The following is a 26,473-nucleotide window of genomic DNA, read 5'->3' on the forward strand; positions in this document are numbered from 1 at the left end:
AAACCTAGATATTACTTTGCAAAAGTAGCATTGACACCACTGTGCTCTACACAGCCTGTGCAGGGAGCAGGGACTCAGCAGGCTCCATCCACTACAGGCTACCTGCAGAGAACTACAGGAGAGGGCAGAGACAAGACTGATCACCCTGCACAAGGAGAGAGGGCAGCAGTGAGCGGTCTTTATTACAGGAAGCTCCGGCACAGAAGAAACGTGTCACACTGGAAGAAAGCACACCCGGATCGATGTACGAACACACCCGGATCGATGTACGAATACACCCGGATCGATATACGAACACTCCCGGATCGATGTACGAACACTCCCGGATCGATGTACGAACACGCCCGGATCGATGTACGTATACGCCCGGATCGATGTACGTATACTCCCGGATTGATGTATGTATACACCCGGATTGAACACCCGGATTGATGTACGAATACACCCGGATTGATGTACGAATACACCCGGATCGATGTACGAACACGCCCGGATCGATGTACGTATACACCCGGATCGATGTACGTATACGCCCGGATCGATGTACGTATACGCCCGGATCGATGTACGTATACGCCCGGATCCGATGTACGTATACACCCGGATCGATGTACGAATACACCCGGATTGATGTACGTATACACCCGGATCGATGTACGAACACGCCCGGATCGATGTACGAACACGCCCGGATCGATGTACGTATACACCCGGATTGTACACCCGGATTGATGTAGGAATACACCCGGATTGATGTAGGAATACACCCGGATTGATGTACGAATACACCCGGATTGATGTACGTATACACCCGGATTGTACACCCGGATTGATGTAGGAATACACCCGGATCGATGTACGAATACACCCGGATCGATGTACGAACACTCCCGGATCGATGTACGAACACGCCCGGATCGATGTACGAACACGCCCGGATCGATGTACGAACACGCCCGGATCGATGTACGAACACGCCCGGATTGATGTATGTATACACCCGGATTGAACACCCGGATTGATGTACGAATACACCCGGATTGATATACGAATACACCCGGATCGATGTACGAACACACCCGGATCGATGTACGGATACATACGACAATATTCACATATCAGCCGGTATATACACCCCCATGTAAAGGGGCACTCCTCTCACAGGACTGGTGCTAAAAGTCAGCTGCCTCTGACACCCTGCTCTCCAGCGAGGACTGGGAACATTTAGATTTCAGTGGAGCCCACACGCCCCCAGGTGGGCCAGGTATGTTACCTGTTGTTAGAGGTCCTTCTACAGAACCATTCACTTGTGCCTCCAGCTGTAACACGGTCCCTGACACATTGGGGATTTACCGATAAGAATGTACCGGTGAAATACTTCCTACAGGCGCCTCTGTGTACAAAGCTCGTACAGGCACTACGCGGGACAGCCTCTGTATGGGTCCTCGGGATGGTGACGTTATGCGGAAGCTGTGTACTGGCCACATGGTGCTGATGTGAGAGTTGTGATCGGGCAGCGATCTCCGTGTATATGGTGACACCCGCCGGAGCTGAGCTTACAGGTGAGTCGGATGGATACTTCTGGTCACCATTGTTTACTCTTTCCATGTATGGTGGGGGCAGGCCGTCCATTGACCTACACCGGACTGGCAGACAGATCTGCTGGAGGCTGGAAGATCGCTTTGTGGTTGTAGTGAAACTAAAAGTCCCAGCTTGGTTGTGAGCTAAAGAGACCCTGTCACAGCCCAGTGTCCAGTTAAACATAGCCTGTCAGTGTAGTCACATAGCGGAAGTCGCACTGATTGATCACAGCACTGTTAGACTGTGGCACTGCTACATATGTATGCTGATCCACTGATTTCAGTACAAAAAAAGTTGTACAAAGTAGTAGCACTTAAAGTGTTACTAAACCCAGGACCCTGCATTCACTCTATCTAGTCTCCCACAGTACACAGAACATGGAAGTGAAATTATTTTAGGAAATATAAACTGCTAAATACTTTTTCTCATCAGCAATATATATAAAAGTCTTGTGACTTCTATCAGTGTCCAGCAGAGCATTGGTTAAAGCTTGTAGGAGGAGTTTTGTGCTCTAGGAGAATGCAAAGCCCCTGACCCTCTGTCTGGACAGTGCTGATTGGCCCTGTGCTGATCACATGCACTCTACCATGAAAAAAAAAAATAAACCGCTAGCAATGCACACTAAACTGAGCAGGTGCAGAATGGCTATGGTTCAGTCTGTCTTATCAGGACATAAGACGTGGACATTTGAACAAGATACTCTAGGGGAGCAAAACATACTCCCACCCCTATCTAAGCCTATTCTATCTAACCCTACAAAGAAAAGATCTTTATACTTGCCTATTCTGAAGCCTCTACAGTCCAGTAGCCTCTGTGTGCAGGAGATAAAGCCAATAACAGCTGGGTGGTGCCTGAGAGGTGACTTCACCCATAGACTTACTACGGGGCATCCTTTGCTGGCTGCCCCTCCTCTAAACAGAAGTAGCTGCTTACAGCTGATCCTGGGATGGGACCAGAACAGCTTCCCAATAGGTAAGTAAAGGGATCTTTTCTTTACAAAGTTATGTAAAATAGCCTTAGAATGAAGTGGGAGTAGGTTGTGTCTGAACTTCCACTTTGATTTTAAATACATTCCTTATTAACCAAAAATAATTAAATTATAATCCCACTTTGTGTGCACTCAGTGCCTTGGCAAACCCAGATACTAACTTGTAAAAAAAGTACTGACATTATACTGCTGTGCAAGGAGCAGAGCTATGAGAGGGACCATTTGGGCCCACACAATACAGACTGCCTGCAGAAAACTACAAGAGGGGGCAAAGACAAGACCAATCACCCTGCACAAGGAGCGAGAGCAGCACTGGCTGGTCTGTATTACAGGAAGCTCTTGCACAGAGGCAAATTTTACACTGGGTTACTCCATATATTTGGAAGAAATACACAAAGCACACCAAGATTCAAGTAAGAATACACATGCTTCTTGTATTTAGATAATATTTACTTACCATGGAGTTCAGCTTTAAAGTGGTAGTAAACCGCAGCAGACACCAAAAAAAAGTCCCCTGCAAGGTAATGTCATAATGTGTTAGCATGCATTGCACACTGGTACATTATGTAAAACTTACCTTAAAACAAAGCCTTCCAGCAGCTGTCACCGCTGTAGTTGCTTCCATCTTCTCTTCCAGGTTCACAAGCTCCGGCATTCTGACAGGCTGGACCGCGATGTCACTCCCACGCATGCGTGCGGGAGTCCCGGGCCATGGCACACAGCTCTGACGGAACGGCACAGGTAGGCTGTTCCTTCAGAGAGCATGCACCAGATTGAATGCAGAGAGAATATCTCCTAAACTGTGCACATTTAGGAGATATTCATTTTACCTATAGGTAAGCTTTATTATAAGTGTACCTGTAGGTAAAATTAAAAAACAGAGTTTACTACCACTTTAATAACACTGTTCAACAAATTTTTATTTTTTGCCAGTTTTGGAAACAAAAGGATCCATTTCTTAATGAATTTCACATTCTGAGTTCAAATATAACAATGAAATTTGTCAATTGGCTCTAGTTTTTCTGTAAACGGAAAGTTTTCTACTATAGGCGTAATGACTACATAATGCACAATAATTATATAGATAGATGTCTTTCCACAAATATAAAGCAAGTGATATTGACTACATAACAAAGCCTAAATGGCATAATATATTGCATAGGATTACCAAGAAAAATTATAGCCATAAGCTAAGTTGAATCATTTTAATACTTAGGATTCTCACTAGTTTTGTCTTCAGTTTGTGTCGGTTTTGCTTCTCTTGGCTTTTCTCTTGTATTCGAGGAAAGGGCTATCTCTTACAACTGTCCAGCAATAGTCAGCAAGCATTGATTCGCTCCATTTACCTTGATATCTTCTTTCCATAGCTGCAATGTCTTGATGGAAGCGCTCTCCGTGTTCATCACTCACTGCTCCACAGTTTGGTGGGAAAAAATCCAGATGCGAATGTAGAAAATGAATTTTTAGAGACATGTTTTTAGAGACATTTTTAGAGACTCTCCAAATCATTGGCACAGCGAAAGGCATAGATGCCTTTTTTCCATTCAACCATTGCTCCAGTGCCGTCCCACAAGAATTGCAGCATATATGTGGTGCCCAGCTCTTGTCCTGGTCTCCTATCTTGCAGCCAAAATACAAGTTGTAGGCTTTCTTAATCATTCCTGTTATCCTCCTTTTTTGTGAGATAAAAGTTATTTCACCGCAGATATAGCAGAAATTATCTGCTTTATTCACACAAGTTCGAGGCATTACTGAGTAGCCTATATAAGCATAAAACGAAATGTAAAGACGCTGTCGAACTACAATCAGCTACAGATACTGCAGCTTTTATGCAGTGAAGTGATGCAATTAAAGGCTAATATTGCATCATCTCAGTATACATGCAATTTTCTATTGGTCACCAGTATCAATTGCGCAATATACAGCTGAAGTTGCATCATAATTTTGAATGGCTTACGTCATTAGATGGGTGAATATATCATGGAAACTAGAGCCAATCAACATTTTTTAGGGTCATTTTCGTTTTCAGCACCCCAAAATTATGTAAGATTAGCTAATTTTATGCCCAAAACTTTTTACCTGTTGAACAGTGTAATTAGAAAATTGCTAGTTTACTTTTGTGACAACTTGGCATTGTAAAGTTTAATAGAGAAATGGTAAGCTCTGCTGAAGGTTGAAGCCTATATCATCACATGTACAAATATTCCACATTTGAGACATCTGTAAACCGAATCATCATGGAGGGAATTAGGCTTTCAGTGTATACTTTTTTTTTTGTTCTGCTGCAGTGACAAGGTCAGGGTTGATCCAGCAGTTCACATAAGAATGGGAAGATTTTATTCTGAAGAAGAAGGCCTTCGTTAGCTCATGATGTTGCAGGTGTTTTAACAAAGAAAAACTGTGAATCATTTAAAGGTGTCTAAATGTTTTTGCCCAATATTCACACAAGTCTCTAATTGGATTTATTTGGAAATCATTGAGTACTGTCCGTGATACTTTTTTTATTTGCACTAACATACAATTCTGAGGACAAGCTTTCGGGGTATGTCCCCTTCTTCAAGGTCTAAGCAGTACTATTACAAATCACAAAGTTTAAGCAGAATGTTAGAAGGGATTGAGAAAAAAAAATCATGTAATTCCTGGTTGAAAGTTGTGTGAATCTTGTGTGAAAACAAATAGACCCATAAGTCTCATCATAAAGAAAGTATTTGTTTCTTGACAAAGAATGTTGCTGAAGTGAACATGTTGTACATATCTGATAATTTTCCCTGTGTTTTATATTCTAGATATATAGTTGTGAAAATGGAGTACATGAAGGGGCCAGCAACAAGCAACCAAGGCAACATGTAAGCAGTTCAATTCAGAAGAATGCAAATCTTAAAGCTGAACTTGTGGCAGATTTAAAACACTCAAACTAATGCAGCTCTGTGTTCGATACATTATTAAATAGATTTTTGTCAATTGTAGAACTGAAAGAGTCTGCATTTGACCTGGGAGGTGCCAGCTGCAATTGTCTGTACAGCAGACCTCAAATTGGGAGAGGGAGAAGTAACACAAGCCAGCGCTGCACTGCACATGTACTAACAAAGGGCTTGTGGGCAGGAAGAGAGAGCAGAATTGGAGAGTGATGTAGTCATCTGTATGCTTCTCCTTTTACTGTGTCCAGTCCTAGCCTGTGGGAAGACAAGACCTATAAGCGTATCCAAACCCAAAACCAAAAATGTAATCTGCAGCTTACCAGTTCTTAGATGTGGTAGCTGCATTCATTTTCCTTTACTTTTACCTGGGGATCCTGGCAGCAATTATGTTATTTTTTTAAACTAACTGTAACAGACCGAGCTGTCAAGACAAATTGGCTGTTAGAGGATTGAGACTTATGCCTAGTACACTCGATCAGAAAATCGGACAAAAAATGCAGCTTTCCAAACGATCATACAATAGTCTGATCATCAATACACAGCTTTCGAGAGCTGATCACGACAGTTCATACAAATTTATTAGTAGGGACAAACATGAACATTTTTCTTGTATGATACCAGAACGTACCATTTTTGTTTAATCAGTACAGTATTTGACCGAAAAAAAAAAAATAGGAAGACAAGCAAAAAACAAAAGAATACAATACATGACATCACCTTCGAAGTTGAATCTGTCATATGAAAATTTTCATAGCTTTAGTAAGCTCTTCATTTTCTATAGGAGACTAGCATGCAAAAATAACCCCCAAAAAAACGATCATTCGTCCAATATTCTCATTGTGTGTACGAGGCTTAACCATTCAACTTAGAACTAAACCCACCAATTTAACATTTTTAAAAAAAGTTACGTTCCCAGCAAGTGTCGTGATTATAACTGTTACATTTGCTCTCAATCAAACTGTCAAACAATTAAATAGCTGGTGTCCTAGCTGATCACATGTGCAGCATCATGGCAGTTGAAAATCTAACAAAGGCTAACATGGCAGTTTCTTTGGCCTTAAAAAGATAGGAAGATTTAGTTCCACTTTAAAGTGGTTGTAAACCTCAGACATGAAATAGGAACAAAGCATATCCCTCTATAGTGTGTACTTGTCTCACTCTACCGCTCTAAGTGTAATTTTTGTCTTTTTCCTCGTTCCTCTGCTATCTGCATGAGTCCCTCCTGATCAGTTTTCCTGACACCAAGAGAAAATGGTGACATGGAGGGAACAGTCTGTGATTGACAGCCTCAGCTCTGTTCCAGTGTGCTGTTTGAAGGAGGGTTTTTTTCCTTTCAAATCAATCAGCTCTCAGATCTCTTCTCACTGATGTAACTTCAGCTCCTCACCCACCTGCTTTTCAGAGCTTGAGAGATCCTGTGCAAATTCTGCACTTTGAATGAATGGAGGTAGGGGAGAGACTGCTCTAGATAAACAGGTAAAACTTACGTAGGAGGATTTGTTTAATCACTGGCAATAAGTAAGGGTTTACAATCACTTTAAAGAAGAATTCCAGGTATTGTATGTTATACGTAGTTACTAAAGTAACTGTATAAACTAGTGGTGCACTGAAATGAAAATTCAGGATGCATTTGGCCGAAAACTCAAATGGACAGTTTTTAACCACTTGCTAACCGTGCTATAGCCGAAATACAGGTACAGTGCAGTTATCTAGTACTGGGAGGGCGCCATATGACACCCTTCTGTGCGCCCCCAGCTGCGCGTACTTGGCAATCTCCGTGATCGCTGTGTCCTACAGACACAGCTGATCACATGATGAGGTAAAAGGCCAATCACAGTTGCCTTTTACCTTGTGATCAGCTGTGTTCAATGACAGAGCAGATCACGGAGTAAATACAGTTGCAGGTTATTGGCAGCACTTTCCTCACACTGTCACTGCGTGAGGAAAGTACTGTCGATAACCGACAGCTGTCACAGAGCAGATCGGCACTGATGATCAGTGCCCTACAGTGCCTCCCACCAGTGCTGCCTAGAAGTTGCACCCATCACTGCCGCCTATCAGTGACCATCATTGCTGCATATTAGTGCAGCCTATCAATGCCCATCGGTGCAGCCTCATCAACGCACATCAGTGAAGGAGAAAAATTACCTGTTTGCAAACTTATATAATAGAAACAATGAAAACTTTTTTTTTTTCTTTTCAGTTTTTTCCTCTTTTTTGATTTTTTTTTTGTTTATAGTGCAAAAAATAAAACAGTGGTGATTAAATACCAACAAAAGAAAGCTCTATTTGTGTGGAAAAAAAATTATAAAAATTTAATATGGGTATAATGTTGCATGACCGCGCCAGTGTCATTCAAAGTGCGACAGCGCTGACAGCTGAAAATTGGCCTCGGCACAAAGGGGGTAAAAGTGCCCGGTAGGCAAGTGGTTATAAATGTATATATTTTTCAAATGCAATTTTTTGGGGAAAAAAAATACACTTTAACAAAACAAATATTGTAAAATATGAAAGATAATGTTACGTCCAGTAAATAGATACCCAACATGTAATTCTTTAAAATTGCGCACGCTCATGGAAGGGGCCAAACTACGGTACTTAAAAATCTACATGGGTGAGGCTTTAAAATTTTTTACAGGTTACCAGTTTAAAGTTACAGAGGAATACAGTTTACGTATGTGGGCGTGGCCTACGTATGCGGTCACCATTGCATTCGAGCACAGGGGGACGGGGGCACATTAAACTGTTTTAAAATTTACTTTATTACATTTTTATTTACAATGTCCCTTTTTTGTATCGCTATGCAAACGTCCCTTGATCTAGTGCTTTATAAATAAAAAAAAAAAAGGCCTGGTTTACATGGAGTCGGGAGTGACGTAATGACGTTGCTCTGGTCCTCCAAGGGCATAGAGATTAGTGGAGGCCACCTTTCCTTCACTGATCTCTATGCCCTGCCTCTGGAATCGTTGGATGGGTTCTCAGGTTAGCCTGAGAACCACCGGAAGGCGGCAGGGCTATTTTTGGTACCTGTATCAGTGCCTATTCTCGTATTAGCCGAAGACCAATAGGGGTATTTTTGGCTGCCGAAACTTCGGTGCATCCCTAGCATATACCATACTTGGCTGATACCCATGGAAGTTGGAAATCACTGAAGTAAACACCACTACTACATTTTTCTTCAGTTGCTTCCAGGTCCCATACTGAATGGCCAGCCTGGTGCCTTGCGAATACAGGTGGTTGGCTGCTGTGCACATGAACCATTCAGAGAATGCTTTACATTTCTGAATGAATGGCAAAGTGTTTTCTGGATGAGATGGGGAGCAGTGATGTCACACCATGCTCTCCACCTTGTCCAATCATCGAATGCTTTGCATTCATTCAGAAAATGAAAGCATTCTCTCAATGGTTTCCATGCTGAGCAGCCAGTCTCCTGTATTCAGAAGGGACCAGGCCAGCCACTCAGTATGGGACCTGGAAACAAGTGGAGATCACGGAAGTGGCGTCGTCAACTTGTGTGATTTCCAGTTTCCAGGAGCATCAGCAAGGTGTGGTATATACATTATGTGCACAATTATTAAACAAGTTGTATTTTTGATGATTCATTTAATTGAACAACTACAGTGCTTATGGTCAATCCAAAATGTTAATAAACCACAAACCTGAATATATAAGAAAGTGAGGTTTTTGCTTTCTTAGGAGAATATCTATGTGTGCACAATTATTGGGCAACTGTTGGTGTACAGAATTATTATGCAACTAAATGAAAAATAGAATTTTCCCATTTCACTTGTTTTATTTTTATTTGTTAACGTGAGAATAATAAACAAACAACTCAAAATTTACAAATAAACATTTGACATTTAAAATGAAAAATAGGTGACCAATATAGCCACCCTTCTTTTCGATAAGTCATAAGCCTTCCATTCATGGAGTCTGTTAGTTTCTTGATCTGTTGACTATCAACTTTTTGTATAGCAGCAACTATAGCCTCCCAGACACTGTTCAGAGAGATGTACTGTTTTCCTTCACCATAAATCTCCAGTTTAAGAAGGGACAACAAGTTTAGGTCAGGTGAGGAAGGGGGCCATGTCATTTTTCTTTCATCTTTAAGGCCTTTACTGTCTAGCCATGCAGTGGAGTACTTCAGTGCATGTGATGGAGCATTATCCTGCATAAATACCATGGTCTTCCTGAAAGATGCAGACTTTTTTTTTACTGTACCACTGCTTGAAAAGTGTCTTCTAATGTACTTGTGCAAATGTTTCGATGCTAAAACCAGTACCTTATGTGGGCCAGTTTGCAATGCAGTTTCAAAGCCCGGTCCAGTTCAGGTGCAATTCCAATGAAAATTGTAGTGTATGAGATTAGAAATCGCACAGGACTTTTTTTCAAAACGCACTGCGTCCAGCCAGCACTTATGTGAACAGGCTGTTAATACTCACTGAAACCCACATGAAACTGATGTCTCTGAAAGTGAAATCTGTGTGGATTTCCCAACAGTTTTCATGCATGTATGGTATGAACAGTCACGACACTAAGACAGGTTTTCGGTAATTGGTTTCGGCGAGTACTTGAGAAAAAGTATCAGTACTTGTAAAAAGAGAACATTTGTATCGGAGCATTCCTAATCGCTGTTTTTGACACAGCCCTTTAGTCAGCTGAGGAGGTTCCTAGAGACCTAATGTCAAAGCCAGCACCTATTAGTTGAAACATTAGAAAAAAATAAACCGCTAGATTCCTTTTATTATAATTCTGTTTTTCTCTTTTAGTCTTTGTTGTCAGTGTGGCATTCCAATCCCTCCAAACCCTGCCAACATGTGTGTAGCATGTCTACGGACACAAGTTGACATCAGTGAAGGAATTCCGAAGCAAGTTTCTGTGCATTTCTGCAAGCAGTGTGAACGGTAAGAGGCAAACAATTTCTATTCGTCTGTCTTTGCTTTATTTTCATTGTACAGTGCATATAAATAGTACTTGAAAAAGGTTTCCAGAAATGTTGGTTTCTAGTTTCAGATTAAGTTGTTCTGTTCAGTCTATTTTACGATCACAAAGGAGGATAGCCTTTTTTTAGGAGGTCAGCAGTGGCAGGCTAAAGGTTCTGTTAATATCAACTGAGCTTCATTTGAGTGTTTAGAGTACCTGAATATTGTTTACCATGTGCACTTTTCTACAGATGCACAATAGTTGCACCTACTAAACTGGCCATAGAGCAGTTTGAATTATTTAGGTAAATACTTACACATTGTCTTTGCTTCAGCAAAAATTACATGACGAAAAAAAAAAAAAAAATTACTTCTAGCACATAGATGTTTAAATTTAACATGGCAGCTTAAACTGCATCTCTGCGTGGCTGGCTTAAAACACACTTGCGAACCATGTTTCCAGAAATATTCCAGCATGTTACCAGCCTTGATGTTTAATAAACAATTTTAAAATGCATTTTTGCATCCAAATCATTGAATATCATATTTTAGTAATAATTTCAAACTGATTTAGGGCCTGATCTGTCAATATGTTCTTAAAAAGCACTAATTAGAATCAGTCATATTGGGGGCTGAGGGCAAATACTGTAGCTCCAGTTATTAGAGCAGGCAATGATACTTTTCTTTAATGATGGAATCCCTGGCAGTTCTGGCAAAGCAATGACATTTCTGGCTAGTGCTGGAGCTTTCTGCTACCCTCTTTTCTGTTTTATGATTTTTTTTTATTTATTTTTTATATTATTGTTATTTTGTTACTTTTATTATGATGGCTTTTACTGAAGCAACTAGTGCAGTGCAACCATTTAGCACAGTGGTGCACAAGTGAAAATTTCCAATCAATAGTAAATGATAAATTGTTACGCTTAAAGCAAGACCCAAACAATATTCATACATAAATAGGTAAACAAAAGTTTCATAAATAAAGTTGTGATAACTCAGTCCTACTGAACAAGTCCCGCCCTGGACGACGTAATGCGTATAGGGAGAGGAGCTACATTGCTGACATCATCCCTCAATCCTCTTAGTAGTAGCTTTGAGCCCATCTGTGAAGCACTCTTGTTAGCACTAATATGTGTCTTAATGCTGTAAATGCATTTTATTTAAAGTAGTAAAGTTATTTAAAACGGAGAGCACTAGTGGTTTCCTTTTTTGCTTGCAGTGAATGCGTCCCCCTGCCCCGAGGTAGCGATAATGCAGAGTCCTGTAACATCTAAGGATTAACCATTGATGGTGACAAGTGTATGGTGAACTTGAAGGGGGCTATGCGGGTTTTGACCTGTCTGTTAATTCAGGGATCATATCCTGGTGGTAAGCGACCACTACTCTCTGTTGGTGGAGGCAGGAGTGACACCTACAGTCTTCTTTATAGATAAAGTAGTCCATTACTTGGAAGCACTGTGTTTTTTTTGTTTTTTTTGTTTTTTTTTTCTTTTGGGGGGGGGGGGGCGACTGTTATCATTACAAGAATGTTATTTGATACTTTTTTTTTGGTATGTATTCACGTATGAATATTGTTTGGGTCTTTTATTGTAATCGAAACAATTTATCATTTATTGTTGATTGGAAATTTTCACCTATGCATCACTGTGGTAAAGGGTTGCACTGCACTAGTGGCTTCAGTAATTCAATGCATTAATTTCTGGTTGTGTTAGGCGTTGTGAGATTGCCTTGTAGTGTTTCAGCTGGCAATTCCCTTTGTAATTTAATTGCATATTTTTGATATATTGTTATTTTTGTTTTTTTTGCTTTTTCATATTCACACAGACTATTCATTTTTGGTGACTGCACTGATTGATCTATTGGCACTGGATTCTATTGAAGCCCTTTAGTCCCTTGTAGATTTACCTTTGTGCAGATGGAATTTGCTTGTTTTGCACACAATGTTCCTTGCTATTGCAGTCAGTTTGGGGTCACTGTGACCTGTTTATCTACAAACTAAAGCTTGCTTCTTTCCCACAAATACTAGGAGTTCTGCAATTTTCCTTCATCTTTAGCTGTATGCAATCCATTTTTTTCCTATGTTGACTTTAACAACACATGTAAAATCGTCATCTGCCATCATGGTTGTGTGTGTGGTCTGTTATCTGTTCAGCCTAAGTGAATGTAGGATTTACAGTAGTATTAAGGAAGAGAATGTTCTTCCACTGTTTTGTATGGCATACTCATGATTTTGGTTGTAGCATGTGTTTTTTTTTTTTTCTTTTTCAAACAACCGCATGAACAATGCCATATAAAATCAGGAAAACTAGCATTTGGTGCAGCTGCACTGATTTTTAAAGTGACAAAAGGGAGCCCTACACTAATTCTTTACATTGAACACAAGATGCAAATTTTAGTGAAAGGAAAGCCAAGTTCTGTGCCATCATTAGGCTGGCCATAGACAGGCAAGTGCCTCTATCAGAATGATGGGCAGGAAGGAATACATCTACTCATCATCTGTAACAGAGGTACCCACTGCTCTTTATCTTGTGATTTACCCAGAAGGGCAACTGTGGCATCTCCATCACTACTGCTGGAATCCTCTCCTGGATCCATACCCGGCATCTTCCTTTTTTGGCCATTGGGTGGCCACTGATGATGAAACCTCTAGAGTAACTGTAGTTACATCATCCTGCCACCTAATTGTTGCTATTGGCATTTTACAGACACAGAGTGTTTGCTGCGCATGTTTGCAAGCTGTGTAAATAAAATAAATGGTAAAAGAGTCTCTACCTACACTATTTACATGTATATATGTATTACCTACAGGAAATGTTATTTCTAAACTTTAGGTCCGCTTTAACAAATTACTTTCCCTACTTCACTGAAAAGAGAGAATATTAAGCAGGTGGCATGGAGATGACAATTTGGTCACTGTTCTTACTCCACTCTGCTGGTCAAACACTGTGCTTTTTCCTTCTGATAGCAAGCTCCCTGTGTTAGATTGTCAATAGTAGTAGTAGTAGTAGTCTAGCCTGACTTGCTCACAGTGCTACTGTGCAGAGGGTTTCAGGAAAAAAATGTAAAGCTGCTTAGCTGCTTAATCTAGCTTATTTCTTAATGAATGCATAGCTAGTTTAAACACTAATCCTTTATATCTACCTGGATCAAAGAAAGAGGGTGTAATTGCATTAAGCTGCTTGGAGTTTCTACTAGTTGCCAATCGAATATCGGCACCAAAATAAAGAAGATATAGTAAAGAAAAAATAAAATTCAGAATACAATATCTTAAAATGCTCTGTAAAATTACACTATGTGTTCCCTTTCCCTTAAGTTGTGCTCTGGGAGTTCAGCCACTTTGGTAAATTGCAGACTTACTATGAGTTAAGTCCAACGAGGTGCATGCCAGCTCATGGACTTATTTCATTTACATCTTCGTTTTATTGTGATCCAGAAGAGTAGCTTTCTATACTTCCAGAGCTCTAGTGCTGGACCTTATGGTTTCGGCTGCAGAGTCGCATGCAGCTGTTGTGCCCATCTCTCCCCTCTGCTACCTATTCACAGAAGCTCTATTTTGTGAACTCATTCACAAAATACAAAGGCTTCTGTGAATGGACAGCAGGGGCAAGGGGGTGATCAGAAATTCTGTGTGTAAGAACATAGCGCCTCTCTTCTCAGAGTCCTGGCATTTATCCTCCTTTCCACTGGGAGTGCTACCATAAAGCCATCAGATCTAAATTAAAAAGAAGTCTGTAAGGTGCAAGCACCTCATTGGACTTAACTCATAGGGGGAAATTTATTAAAACTGGAGCACTCAAAATCTGGTGCAGCTGTGCATGGTAGCCAATCAACGTCTAACTTTAGCTTGTCCAGTTAAGCTTTGACAATTAACCTTGGAAGCTGATTGGTTTTTATGCAGAGCTGCACCAGATTTTGCACTTTCCAGTTTTAGTAAATCTCCCCCGTAGTGTGCCTGCACATTTATTGAAGTGGGTGAACTCCTGGAGTTCAGCTTTAAAGCAGAACTTCATTTACTTATTTGCTAGAGTACTACTTGTTTTGTAGCTGATGATGTAAATATAGATGTGGATACTGAGGATTTCATTTTTTTAAATAGATATCTACAGCCACCAGCTACATGGATGCAGTGTGCATTGGAGTCCAGAGAGTTGCTTACGTTATGCTTGAAAAAACTAAAGTCTTCATTAAGCAAGGTATGACTAGAGTGGGCTGAAGGGTATTCTAAGCTATAATGCAGTTATTAGACCATCATGGGACTTCTTTTACAACTTATCTCACATGTTTTTTTTTAGCTCTGTCCTGATTCCAGCTTAAGTGTGTTTTTGTGATTCTCGTCACACACCCACACACATATTTAATCTAGTATGCAAAATACCTGCATATTTTTCACATATGCCTGCATTTTCTATGTACAATAATAGTAAATGAAGACTTATCCCTTTCCACAACAGTGGGTTACCCTGGATTATCCTGATGTTATAGTTCTGGGCTGTTAATAGTTTTGCAAGCTGAATAACCTTCACAGGTGAACCATAGGTCATTTAAAGTTTTTGCCCTGCAATGGTGGTCTCTAGGACAAGTGCATTTTCTTGTCCTGCTCCTGGATCAAAATCAAGTTAAGCTGAGTGGTGTTTAGTCATTTGCTGGAAGTTTTGCATTTTATGCATGAATACAAGGCTTTCTCTGATTGGCTAAGGTGAAGAAGTAGGCAGATGATATTATGAAGTTTCCATCCCGCTGCTGGAAAGTCAAATGTTAAAAAAATCCATTCAAAATATCTCAAATAGTTTTAAAAAATATTTTCCCTTTCCAGTTGTGTCTTTGGAACAGGACTCTATATGCAGCTTCAGACTACTGAGAGAGTCCATGAACGTACAATGTACCACCCAAGCTTTGATGTCATTAATGTTTGTTACGGCAAACAGTGTTAAATCTGGTTTACAACTGATAATGAGATCTGCCATCACGGAGTTATTTATGGTAAACCTAACCAGCCCATTCCTTAACATTACATAGAAGGGGGGAGCTTTTAAATAGAAGGGGGGGAGCTTTTAAATAACTAAGATAAGCAACAAGCTTTGGATTTTTTTTAAGGTATACTGTGTGAATGAGAAAATAGATGTTATCCCAATTTGGCTACAAAAATGTAAATACACTTTACATCAGGCTTTTGAACTGTATTTTACAGCTGTCTGTCCCCATTATGGAGATTTCTCCTTGCTTAGTGCCCAGATGACAGTTGTCAGACCAGACAGAAATTAGGGGCATGTCTGTTAAACTGGTACATAGACAACCTTTAAAACTCTGAATGGACACAGATGGCACTAAAGCATGAGTGAGAGCTGAACCAGTTCCTGCTCTCTTGGTCTGAGTTGGGCTTTTCGTTTAGTTCCAGTCTGCAGAATTTGAGGCATTTCTGGAGCATGTGTTGAGTACACTGTGAAGTCACAGATTGGAAGTATTTCCTTCCACAAACACTGGATCAGAGTGAAGAGCTTAAATCCACTCAGTAACTGCTTCTATTTTTGTGCAGCATGAAACCAAATCCTGTTAGCAACATTAAATGTTTGATGGTTGAGTCCAAGTATTTCAGACCGACGCATCACACCAAACTAGTAAACACACAAACAACTCAGACATTTCCAAAACTTCATATAGTAATCCTAGCATTATGGCCATTTATCCAATGTTGTATTTACCTAGATTTTAGATATTTACTGGTGCCATGTAACCCCAGACATTTTCTGTGTGTACTTGAAAAGAGTTAAAATGTCTGCCAGGTTTCTGCTTTTCCTGACTTCTGTGCCTGTAGCCCCCACACAGGAAAATTAAAGGGGGGGGGGGGGGGTGAATGTTGCTGATACCAGGACAGGAAGTAATTGGCAACAATTAAAATAACACCTAAAATATGTATCTTATTCGTACAGCACAGGGTTGGGTTATATGCAGGCTACCGTCAGGTGATTGGACAACTAAGGCCAAACATGCTAGGGCCACCCCTAATGCGCGCTCATAAAACCCCACCCACTTTGTGAGACTCCAGATTATTACCTAGTGTCCTTTAGGTGATGGACTGCCTCCTATTTTTTTTTTTTAATTGTGCTTTTTGTCTACCAAAACTTCTATCAACATCTGACTGCTTGTTACCTTGGCTTATCTAGTAGTTTCCTTATCAATTGTTGTTATACTTTGGGAACCATACTGGTAACCCACTGTGTGGGGCCACCCTGTAATGTTTGCTCAGGGCACTGGATCCTGCATCAGGTACTCACCTTGGTACAAAGTGCAATGCATGTATTTAGCCACAATGTGTTAAATCTAGTATAGGTCCAGGGCTGTGGTCCATGCATGGTTCCTGTATTTCCTGTTGCCTTCTATTGCAAAGACACAGTCACAAGAACACATAGAGCTCCTGGTCTACAGCTTCTGAACACACAAAACCCTATTCTATTCACATGTGCATCTATCTTTGTGAGCACCCCGTCAAGGATCCCCTCATTTTAGCAGTGGTGCAAGGTAGATTGGACAAAATGACCAACTAACATATGTTCTGCACTATGTCTGAATTCTTCAGAAAACTTTTGTCACTTCTAGAACCCCTCCAGTTTCCAGGTGGAAAAACTGACACTTCCTTTCTCCCTTGAGTTGGAATCTCCAAACCTGTTTGAGGATAAAATGGAGAAAAGCGATGGTGATACTGTAATGAAATCTACAGAGGATTTTTTAATCCTTGCATTTTATGAGCTCTATTGTATGGTTTCTCGACTAATGCTGTCCACTGTTGACACACTGATGCCGTGCAAACTAGTGCCTAGCAGCACCAGATTCTCCGCAGAAAAACGGGGCCCTGCGGGGACTAAGACTTTTCCCATCCACACACACATTGGGTGTTACTAGAGGATTGGCCTCATCCTGAAAGGATGCTCACTCCTCCTAAGCTTTTTGCTGACATATATCCTGTGGAAAAGGCATTTTAAGGAAACAATGGGCTGTTTTTAGTAGTAGATTCTGCCATTTCAGTTCTCAACATCCTACTGAGGCTGTTCCCTGTTTCAAGGATTCTGTTAATAGGTGTTTTGAAACCTCCTTAAAGGCATGCTTTGCTCCTGCAGGTCCAGCCCTGCAGTTTAGAATTGCTAAATATAAATGCAGAAATAATTGTGCACTCAGTGCAAAAAAAGAGGTAATGCAGCAACCTATTACAAATTGCCTAATTACAAAAATAATTACTGTGTGCAAAACCAATATCTCTGTAGTAATCAAATACAAAATATGTGTGTGAAAAAATAAGGTTAACTCATATTAAACCATAATAATAAACTATGTGCATCAAATAAATGATAAAATAACAGTCCCATAACATATAATTCACTTATGCATAACAAAGAAGTAAACAGAGAAAAATATATAAAAGTCCAAATGTGAAATTTTGAAAAGGATAAAAGTCCACGTGTAAGAATCCCAAACCATCTAACAAACAAATGTGCCAGTTCCCTTACCAAACAGTAATGATCTCAAAATAAGAGATCAACAGCACAGAAATCATCCAATCGGGGGGGCACCACTCAGGATACTACTGACTCCACAATCCTTTGCTGGTTGTCCAAAACCAGCACCTCAAAGTAATAATGGGTAGGAGAAAGAACAAAAGACCATAGAGTAGTATGCTAAAACCACATGATTTATTAAAAGTAATATACTCACAAAAATTAGAGACGCAGCCAAAACACTCCACACCAGGGATCAACAGCAAGTGTACAACATCATATGCCACTGGCCTCACCCTATGCATTTTTCATCTGGTGCAATGGATGTCTTCAGGGGATAAAGAAAGGTGGGACCTGTGGCTGTCAGAATACACTCAGGAGTGGCTGCATCTGACTGGCTGCAGCTGCTGATAGACAGAACATTTTCCATCATGTCCCTTTGAGTGAAGTCAATAAAACAATCCGCTTCCATTGGAGGAGCCCATGCACTGATTGATATTTGGCCAGGCCCTGCTATTGTCCAATGTCTTTTATACACAAGATGCAGAGAGGATTGTTTATCAAATTGTTTGTTTGAGGTTTGGACTGTATTACATGCAAAATCAATTAAAAGAAAAAAAATGCATGAGTTTTGATTTAAGACCTAGGAGATTGGTTTCTTTTGTCCTAAAATGCTTTTGATATTTAGGGGTTTATTTACTAAAGCTGGAGAGTCCAAAATCAGACTCCCTTCTGCATAGAAACCAATCAGCTTCTAACCTCAGCTTGTTCAATGAAGCTTTGGCAATGAAACCTGGAAGCTGATTGGTTTCTATGCAGAAGGGAGTCTGATTTTGGACTCTCCAGCTTTAGTAAATAAACCCCTTAAAGTCTTGAGTCTGACCTAAGCATCAGATGACTTGAAACATGAAGCTGTTTGCTCATATTCTATGCCAGGCAAGTATTCTGTTGCTAAATATAAGTTACTGATCTCATCAGAAATTGCCACAAATGTCTGTGAATTTATTAGTCAGGGATCCCAGAGAAATTACATTTATAAAGATTTGTTCATCTCTACCAAAGCATTTTGCACGACTGAGATTTTATTGGATATTTTTAAAAGATACTGTAAATGTAGTCATAGTATCAGAGAAAAATGATGTGCACAAAACACAGTTTGCATTAATATTGCGATTAAAGGCAATTTTAGTTTGTGGTCTCCAACTTTCTCCTACCATATGTCCAGCTTCAAAAGTGACACAGACTTAGAAATGTACTTTACATAAGTTCAGTTATTACCTTTGCCTTATAAAATGTAATGAAAAACATTTCTTTTTCATTTTTTAGTGTTGGATAGAGAGAAGAGGGATTAGAACACCTGTCATTGTTTTTTACTGCTGTGTGTATCCCCACTAGGGAGATTCACCCCCTCAATGTGCCATGTTTACCGTTGTCACAAGTGAAAGTAAAAGACAATACCAAATTTTAGGTTGTCCCCAGAAAAGTAATAGAGGGAAAATCTTCAAATGGGGACACTAGTTCTTGTGACCTAGTAACAGCCAGGGATTCCCCCAGTTTGCTATCATTTCCTGTTTAGGCTATGGGACAGGAAGTGAAGGGAAATCTCCCCAGTGGGACACAGATGGCAAAAACAAATCCTGACATAGGTTATAACCCTTTTAGTCTTTCTAAAATGAAAAAAAAAAGTTTACTTTAATCACTTCACGACCATAGGACGTCCATGGAAGTGGGGGAAAGTAAAAACTCTTCAGTGTGCAGCTCCCCATCAGCCCCCCCCCAATACTTACCTAAGCCTGATTCCGCTATCTCTTGAGTCTCTCTCCTTATTGGCTGAGACACAGCCAGTGTGGGGAGTGGGGGTCGGGACTGAGCTACGCTCTGCGTGTCCCACAGACACACAGAGGTGGCTCAGGAGCAAGCACACACGAGCAGTCAGGCACGCACTCAGCAAGGGGGAGGGACCTGAAGCGCCAGCAGGGGACCCGAGAAAAAGAGGATCGATGCTGCAAAACCATTACACAGAGCAGGTATGACATGTTTGTTATTTTAAAGAGAGAAAAAAAATTAACCTTTATAACCACTTTAACTCTTTGTGCATTTGGTGTTCTGCACTTAGTAGTACTCTGCTCCTTCAGGACCTGTTCACATAAGGCATTTTTGAAATTGCAGCAGAACACGCAGTGCAGTTTTGGGTGCCATTATTCTTTAACCACTTGCCCTCCAGAGGATTTACCCCCTTCCTAACCAGGCCATTTTTTGTGTTCCAGCGCTGCGTTACTTTAATTGACAATTGCGCGGTCATGCAACACCGCACCCAGATGAAATTTACGTCCTTTTTTTTTCCCCACGAATTGAGCTTTCTTTCTGTGGTATTTGCTTGCCTGTGCGGTTTTTATTTTTTTGCTCTATAAGCAAAAAAAGACTGACAATTTTGAGAAAAAAAAACAATATTTTTGACTTTTTTGCTATTAAACATGTCCAGTTAAAAAATCAAATCTTGTCATAAATTTAGGCCAAAATGTATTCTGCTACAAAAAAAATACCAATACGTGTAAATGAATTGGTTTACATGAAAAACAGCACTGACACTGTACTAATGACACTGGGCAGGAAGGGGTTAATGTGAGGAGTGATCAAAGGGTTAACTGTGTGTAGGGAGTGTTTTACAAGGGGGCGGGGGGGGGGGGTGTGCTTCACTGTAAGTACACTGATCGTGATGGCTGTGTTGTGCACAGCCATCCCGAGCAGTGTGCCCGAGCTGACAGGGAGGAAGACTGTTTGTAAAAAACACAGTCTTCCTCCCCGTCGGTGACTGTCAGTAATCAACATCTGCGGCCGCAAAAGGCGGTGCGGGTAGGGTGCGCACGGTTCGCGCACGCCCCCTACCCAGAAATGCAAAATCGTGTGTGTGTATATATACGTGATTTTGCGCACCCGTGCCGCTGTGTAGCAGTATATCTGCTATACGGTGGCGGGTAAGCAGTTAATGGCAACCCATATGCGGTATGTTAAAAACAGCACTAGGCTTTTCACCCAAAAAGGAGCGGGAATCCAGTTGAAGTGAATGGGCTGCCCTATGGGCGAGGTGCATTTCTGCATGCAAATCAGACTTTAAAAATCACGAGCAGGAATGCTCATTCCCGCTACACGATGTCTGAACCTTGAATGCAGGAAACCATGGCTAATTTATCTAGTATTACTTGAAATGGTTTTGACAGAGGAGATGTGAATGTTTTTCCATGTATCGTTTCATGCCTTGTGGAAATGAGCATAATGTAATTATACTTGTATTCTTTGCACACAGGTGCGGCTTATAGATGCTGGCTTTATTTGGACTGAACCTCACTCAAAGAGACTTAAAGTAAAACTAACAATACAGAAGGAGGTAGGTGGCCCTACATAACGCAGGTGTGCGGGTAATTGCCTCAGAATTCTTTCTGGAGAATAATCCTCTCTTCTGTTTCTTAGCAATTGCAGTGTGTGAGCTCCTTAGAATTGTGATGTGTTCAGTCATTTAAACTGTGGCTTGCCCTGCTTGTACTATATATGCCTGTAGAATGTAATGGAGCATGTGGGTTGTAAAAACACTTTTTGTCTCCCACAGGTGTTGAACGGAGCAATCCTCCAACAGGTCTTTGTAGTGGAGTATATGGTGCAATCACAAATGTGTGATGATTGCCATAGAGTGGAAGCCAAAGATTTCTGGAAGGCTGTGGTCCAGGTCCGCCAAAAGGTAAAACTTACCCATTTGTTAGCTTTATACAGAACAAGTATGTGTTGTCTGTGCTCAGTATTTATAAACTTGTACCTTGGGCCATATACACACGGGCTACAGCTGCATAACTGCAAAGTGTACAGCAGGGTTTGACAAACAGTTTTTATAAAGCTTTTTTTAACCAAGCTTTGGACATCTTGAAGCCTTTACAGGGGCCTTCAGTTCCAGTATGGGGATGTTAACCTCTGGTCATAAGGGATGTGATGATGTTCACCTTAAACCAGCAGCCACACAATTCAAGTTTTTGAGCATTAAGATACATTATGTGATGCATTAGATATCCCATTTAAAATGAATGGGCTACAATGCATGACAATGTAATGCTTGGCGTGTTTATTGCAATGCACCACAAACATTGTGGTATGGCCCAGGACTTCAATCTGAAAAGGCTCGTGAGATGCCAGGCAGGAACTCAGGAGAGGGGCTGAAAGTGGGTATTTTGGTAGGTAGCTGTCACAGATGGGTAGGTGGTGGGGTGACATTTAAAGGACAGCTTCAGTAAAATTTTTGAGTTACAGTGAATGCCTTCAAGTAAGTTCTGATATTGCACTTCTTGCTAAAACTTCCATATTTTTGCTTTGTTTCTTATTGTTTTGTTAAATGTAGAGGTTTGCACTGAAGCTGAAGATCAACCACTTGAGAGAGCTTTAATTCACCCCCCTTGCTTAACTGCTTCCCCACTGGTGACCCTTTACCAGGGTCTTCATACGAGGGGCGGGATGGACTTCTCAATCTCTAAATCACTGACTGGCTGTCACAGTGGTCACACGATTAGGAGACCATCATGCTGGATCCCATTCATAATCGGGAACTGTCTTTTTTTTTTTTTTTTCCCCCATAGCTCAGTCATTGTGCTATATGCATTACATGGTCGGCAAGTGGTTAAAGGACAACTTCATCTTTAGTGACATTGTCCTCTAACCCTTTTTGCTGTGCTTTACTTTTAACCTCAGGTGGCCAGACCATTTTTGCAGTTTTTAACCACTTCAAGTCCGGATACTTTTACCCCCTTCCAGTCCAAGCCAATTTTCAGCTTTCAACGCTATCACACTTTGAATGACAATTGCGCGGTCATGCAACACTGTACCCATTTGAATTTTTTAGTATTTTTTTGAGACAAATAAAGCTTTATTTTGGTGGTATTTATTCACCACTGGGATTTTTTTTTTGCTATATAAAAGAAAGTCCAAAAATTTTGAAAAAAAAAGGGTTTTTCTTATAAAATTTTGCAAATAAATAATCTTTCTTCATAAATCTTGGCCGAAATGTATTCAGTTATCTTTTTAGTAAAACAAAAAACAAATTTAGTTTATAACCAAAAATTTAATTTTTAAAACTTTTTTTTTTTTTTTATATTATTTGTTTTTTTTTACATACTGTCACCCTAGCCATGGTGTCACCATGGTGACACTACTACTTGTAGGGGGTTATGAAGATTTTTTTTTTTTTTTTTACACTGATTGCTTTTACACCCATAAAGGCTGTAAAATCAATCATTTCTCCTTTCTTGCAGCCATTGAGAAATACTGTGTGAGCTGTGATTGATCACAGCTTGTCACATGGTACAAGGCTGTTGTGAATAGCCTTGTACCATGTGACCTCTGCAATCATTTACAGATTTCACGCGTAGTAAGCAGAAGTGACATCTTGCTTACACCTATTCATGTGATCACTGATTGGCCAATCAGTGATCAGATGATTGGGACCATACAGTGATCGGTGTTCCATTGTGTCCGGAGGACACAGCGGGCACCGGATCGTGGTGCTGCGCGCTCCCAGGGAGCACGCACAAGCAGAGGGGCGGGGAGGCCGTTTACAAACGGCCACCCCCCCCCTGCACTGCCACCGTCTAGTCGTTTATATACAACGGCCGGACGGGAAGTGATTCTTACAGCTTTAAGGGCATGTGCATTGTGATAACCCCAGATCCTCAGTGCTGTTGGTGTGCATTGTGGTGAAATGATGCAGACATACATTTTATTGCATTGCATGATACTGAATAGAGTTGGATGGATGTGGTTTATTTTCTTTTTAATCCTTTTTTTCCCCTACCGTCTTTCAGGCCAGCACTCTGAGAGACCTCGGCTCCTCCCCATCTGAGGAAACACCTCCACCTACAATAAAAAAGCTCCACTCCCCTCTGACCTCGTTCAGGTGTTTCCTCCGGTGAGGAGACACGAGGAGGCGCAGGAGGACGATAGGGGAGCCGAGGGCCGGATAGCCGGCTGTGAGGCCCAACGCAGCCGGGAGTGAAGGCCGGAGTGTCCGGCTGCATATCCTCCCAGGGCAGGCTGCCAGCAGTGAGAGTGCATCCCGGGGGACGGGACAGGGCACTTACCTGCTCTTCGCCCCCCGGCCCCCTCCGGCGAGGGGGGGTGTCGGGGTGGCCGTGGTGAGGTCTGGGGAGGATCGGGGGGAGTTCCGCTCCTTCCCATGCTGGCGGTCTGAGGGCTTTGCCGGGCCGGACGTCGGGAGACGGCGGTTTCCGGCGGAAGGGGCGGGGCTTCGCCCAGGGCCGCGACTTCCGCTTCCGGTCGCGGCCTTCACACCACGGCGGCGCGAAATTTGAATGTGGCGGTGCGGTGCACAGCGGTCTGGGGGACAGACCTGCACCAGGCGACCACCCTCCGGTACGGGATGTCGGAGGCACCGGGACCAGGAGATGCCAGCACCAGCCAGTCGCAGGTAAGGTGCCTCAGTGAGGCCTCCCCTACCTGTGGGCCCCTAGCAGAAGGTAGGGCAAGGGGTCTGTGGTTTTTCAGGCCCTTGTTGCTCTGCCGGGAAGCAGGGGGGGGGGGGGTGTTTAGTGTCGGACTGATTGGGCTTCCCCCCCCCCCCCCCCCCCTTTTTCTTTTGTGTCTTGCAGGGCAAGGCCCGAGCTAAACTTAGGCACCAGGAGCCCAAGCGGAGATGCCCTTCCTGTAAGGAAGTTCTAAAAGAATCTTGGCGAAAGGTTCTTTGTGGCCCATGTATACAGGGGTTGGTGAGGGAGGAGAAGCCGGAACAGGGGGACCTAGCTAGGTCAGTGAAGGAGTTGGCTACCACCTTCGACTCCTTCAAGTCCCTCATGGAGAGGTTTGCCCTCCCATTACCTACACTTCCCCCCCCCCCCCAGGTGGCTTCGGCGAGTCGTCGGGAACCCCTTATGACTGGGGAGGAACCAGTGGGGGACTCCCAGTCTGAGGAGGAATCAGCGGGTGAGGGTCCCTCAGAGGAAGGGAGGGGCCCCTCCCGGTATAAGTTGACCCTAGAGGAGGTTGATGAGCTCCTGGGGGCTATATACGAAACCCTGGACATTAAGGAGGAGGTTAAGGCCTTATCTCTCCACGACCAAATGTATCAGGGATTGGAGGAGCACCAGCACAGAATGTTTCCTGTGCATGACATTTTGGTAGACACGATTAAGAAGGAGTGGCAAGACCCGGAAAGGAAACCGTTCTTCTCAAAAGCGTTGAGGAGGAGGTTTCCGTTTTCGGAAGACCCGGAGGCGGTCTGGAACAAGAGCCCCAGGCTAGACGCGGCCTTTTCCCAAACAACCAGGAGAACTGACCTAGCGTTTGAGGACATGGGGGTCTTACCGGACTTATTGGACAGAAGGGCAGAGTCTCTCCTTAGGAAGGCCTGGGACTCGACCCTGTACAACCTGAAACCGGCCATGGCTACGACAGTGGTAGCCAGGAACTTAGAGTATTGGCTTACGCAATTACAGGCCCATATTGTGGCAGACTCTCCCAAGGAAAAAATCTTGGCCTCTTTTGAGACCCTTTTGCAAGGAGTGGGGTATATTGCGGATGCTTCCGCGGAGTCGGTGAGATTGGGGGCCAGGTCTGCTGCCCTGACCAATTCAGCCAGAAGGGCGCTGTGGCTAAAGACATGGCAGGGGGACATCACTTCAAAAGTTAGGTTATGCGGCATCCCCCTCACAGGAGACTGTCTGTTCGGCCCGGGGTTGGAGGAATTATTGGACCGGACAGCTGATAGGAAAAAGTCCTTCCCCCTCAAGAGGAAAATGCAGGAGGGGGGGACACGGAAGGCCCGCCCGGCAAAGAGGCTGAGCCTGCGACCGCCTGGTCAGGGTAGGTCGGCTGGACAGAGAGGTAGGGGAAGAGGGGGGGCGATTTTTCGCCCTCCTGAGCAGCCCCAAAAGCCAAGGTGACTTGGTTCCTCCTGTGGGGGGAAGATTGGCGGCATTCCTCCCACAGTGGGAAGCCGTGGTCACCAGCCCCTTCATTTTGGATGTCATCCGAAGGGGTTACCGGTTAGAATTTCTGAGACCGCCACCCGAGACTTTTCTAGTGACGACCCGTCCAAGGGATCCGACGAAGGACGCGGCTCTGGTGGGCGCTTTGGAGATTCTGGAGTCCCAGCGGGTCATCTCCAGGGTTCCGGTAGCGGAGCGAGGGAAGGGAGTTTATTCCCATGTGTTTGTGGTTCAAAAGCCGTCTGGGGCGTTCAGACTGATTTTGAACCTGAAACCCTTGAACAAGTCAGTACGTTACCGGAGGTTCCGCATGGATTCCATTTTTACAATCAGGTCCCTAATCCCACCAGGTGCATTCATGGCATCCATAGACTTGAAGGACGCCTACCTACACGTGCCCGTGGCGGAAGCCTCTCAGAGGTTCCTCAGGTTGGCAGTGGGGGGGGAGGAAGGAATTCGACACTGGCAGTTCAGGGCTCTTCCATTCGGCCTTTCCTCCTCGCCAAGAGTATTCACCAAGGTTCTGTCGGAGGCACTGATTTCTATCCGCTTGAGGGGGATTTCAGTGGTGGCCTATCTGGACGATTTGCTGCTCTTCGCA

General features: G+C 42.5%; 1 protein-coding gene across 2 annotated transcripts in view; it reads left to right on the forward strand.

The window, feature by feature from the left end:
- Positions 1-1,405: 1,405 nt before the first annotated feature.
- NMD3 (NMD3 ribosome export adaptor) overlaps positions 1,406-26,473 on the forward strand; it is a 92,569-nt gene continuing 67,501 nt past the window's right edge. Inside the window, exons 1-7 of one of the 2 annotated variants that reach the window (XM_089675447.1) lie at positions 1,434-1,562; positions 3,207-3,310; positions 5,356-5,415; positions 10,257-10,391; positions 14,506-14,602; positions 21,201-21,281; positions 21,501-21,629. In XM_089675447.1, the coding sequence (XP_089531573.1) occupies positions 5,372-5,415; positions 10,257-10,391; positions 14,506-14,602; positions 21,201-21,281; positions 21,501-21,629 (486 nt within the window). In that variant the 5' untranslated portion in view covers positions 1,434-1,562; positions 3,207-3,310; positions 5,356-5,371. Of the gene's footprint in view, positions 1,563-3,206; positions 3,311-5,355; positions 5,416-10,256; positions 10,392-14,505; positions 14,603-21,200; positions 21,282-21,500; positions 21,630-26,473 lie in introns of both variants that reach the window. The other variant, XM_089675446.1, reaches the window with a different exon arrangement.

The sequence above is a fragment of the Staurois parvus genome, unplaced genomic scaffold, assembly GCF_062004578.1.
Source record: "Staurois parvus isolate SC_StPar_1 unplaced genomic scaffold, SC_StPar_1.0 ptg000155l, whole genome shotgun sequence".
Lineage (NCBI taxonomy): Eukaryota > Metazoa > Chordata > Amphibia > Anura > Ranidae > Staurois > Staurois parvus.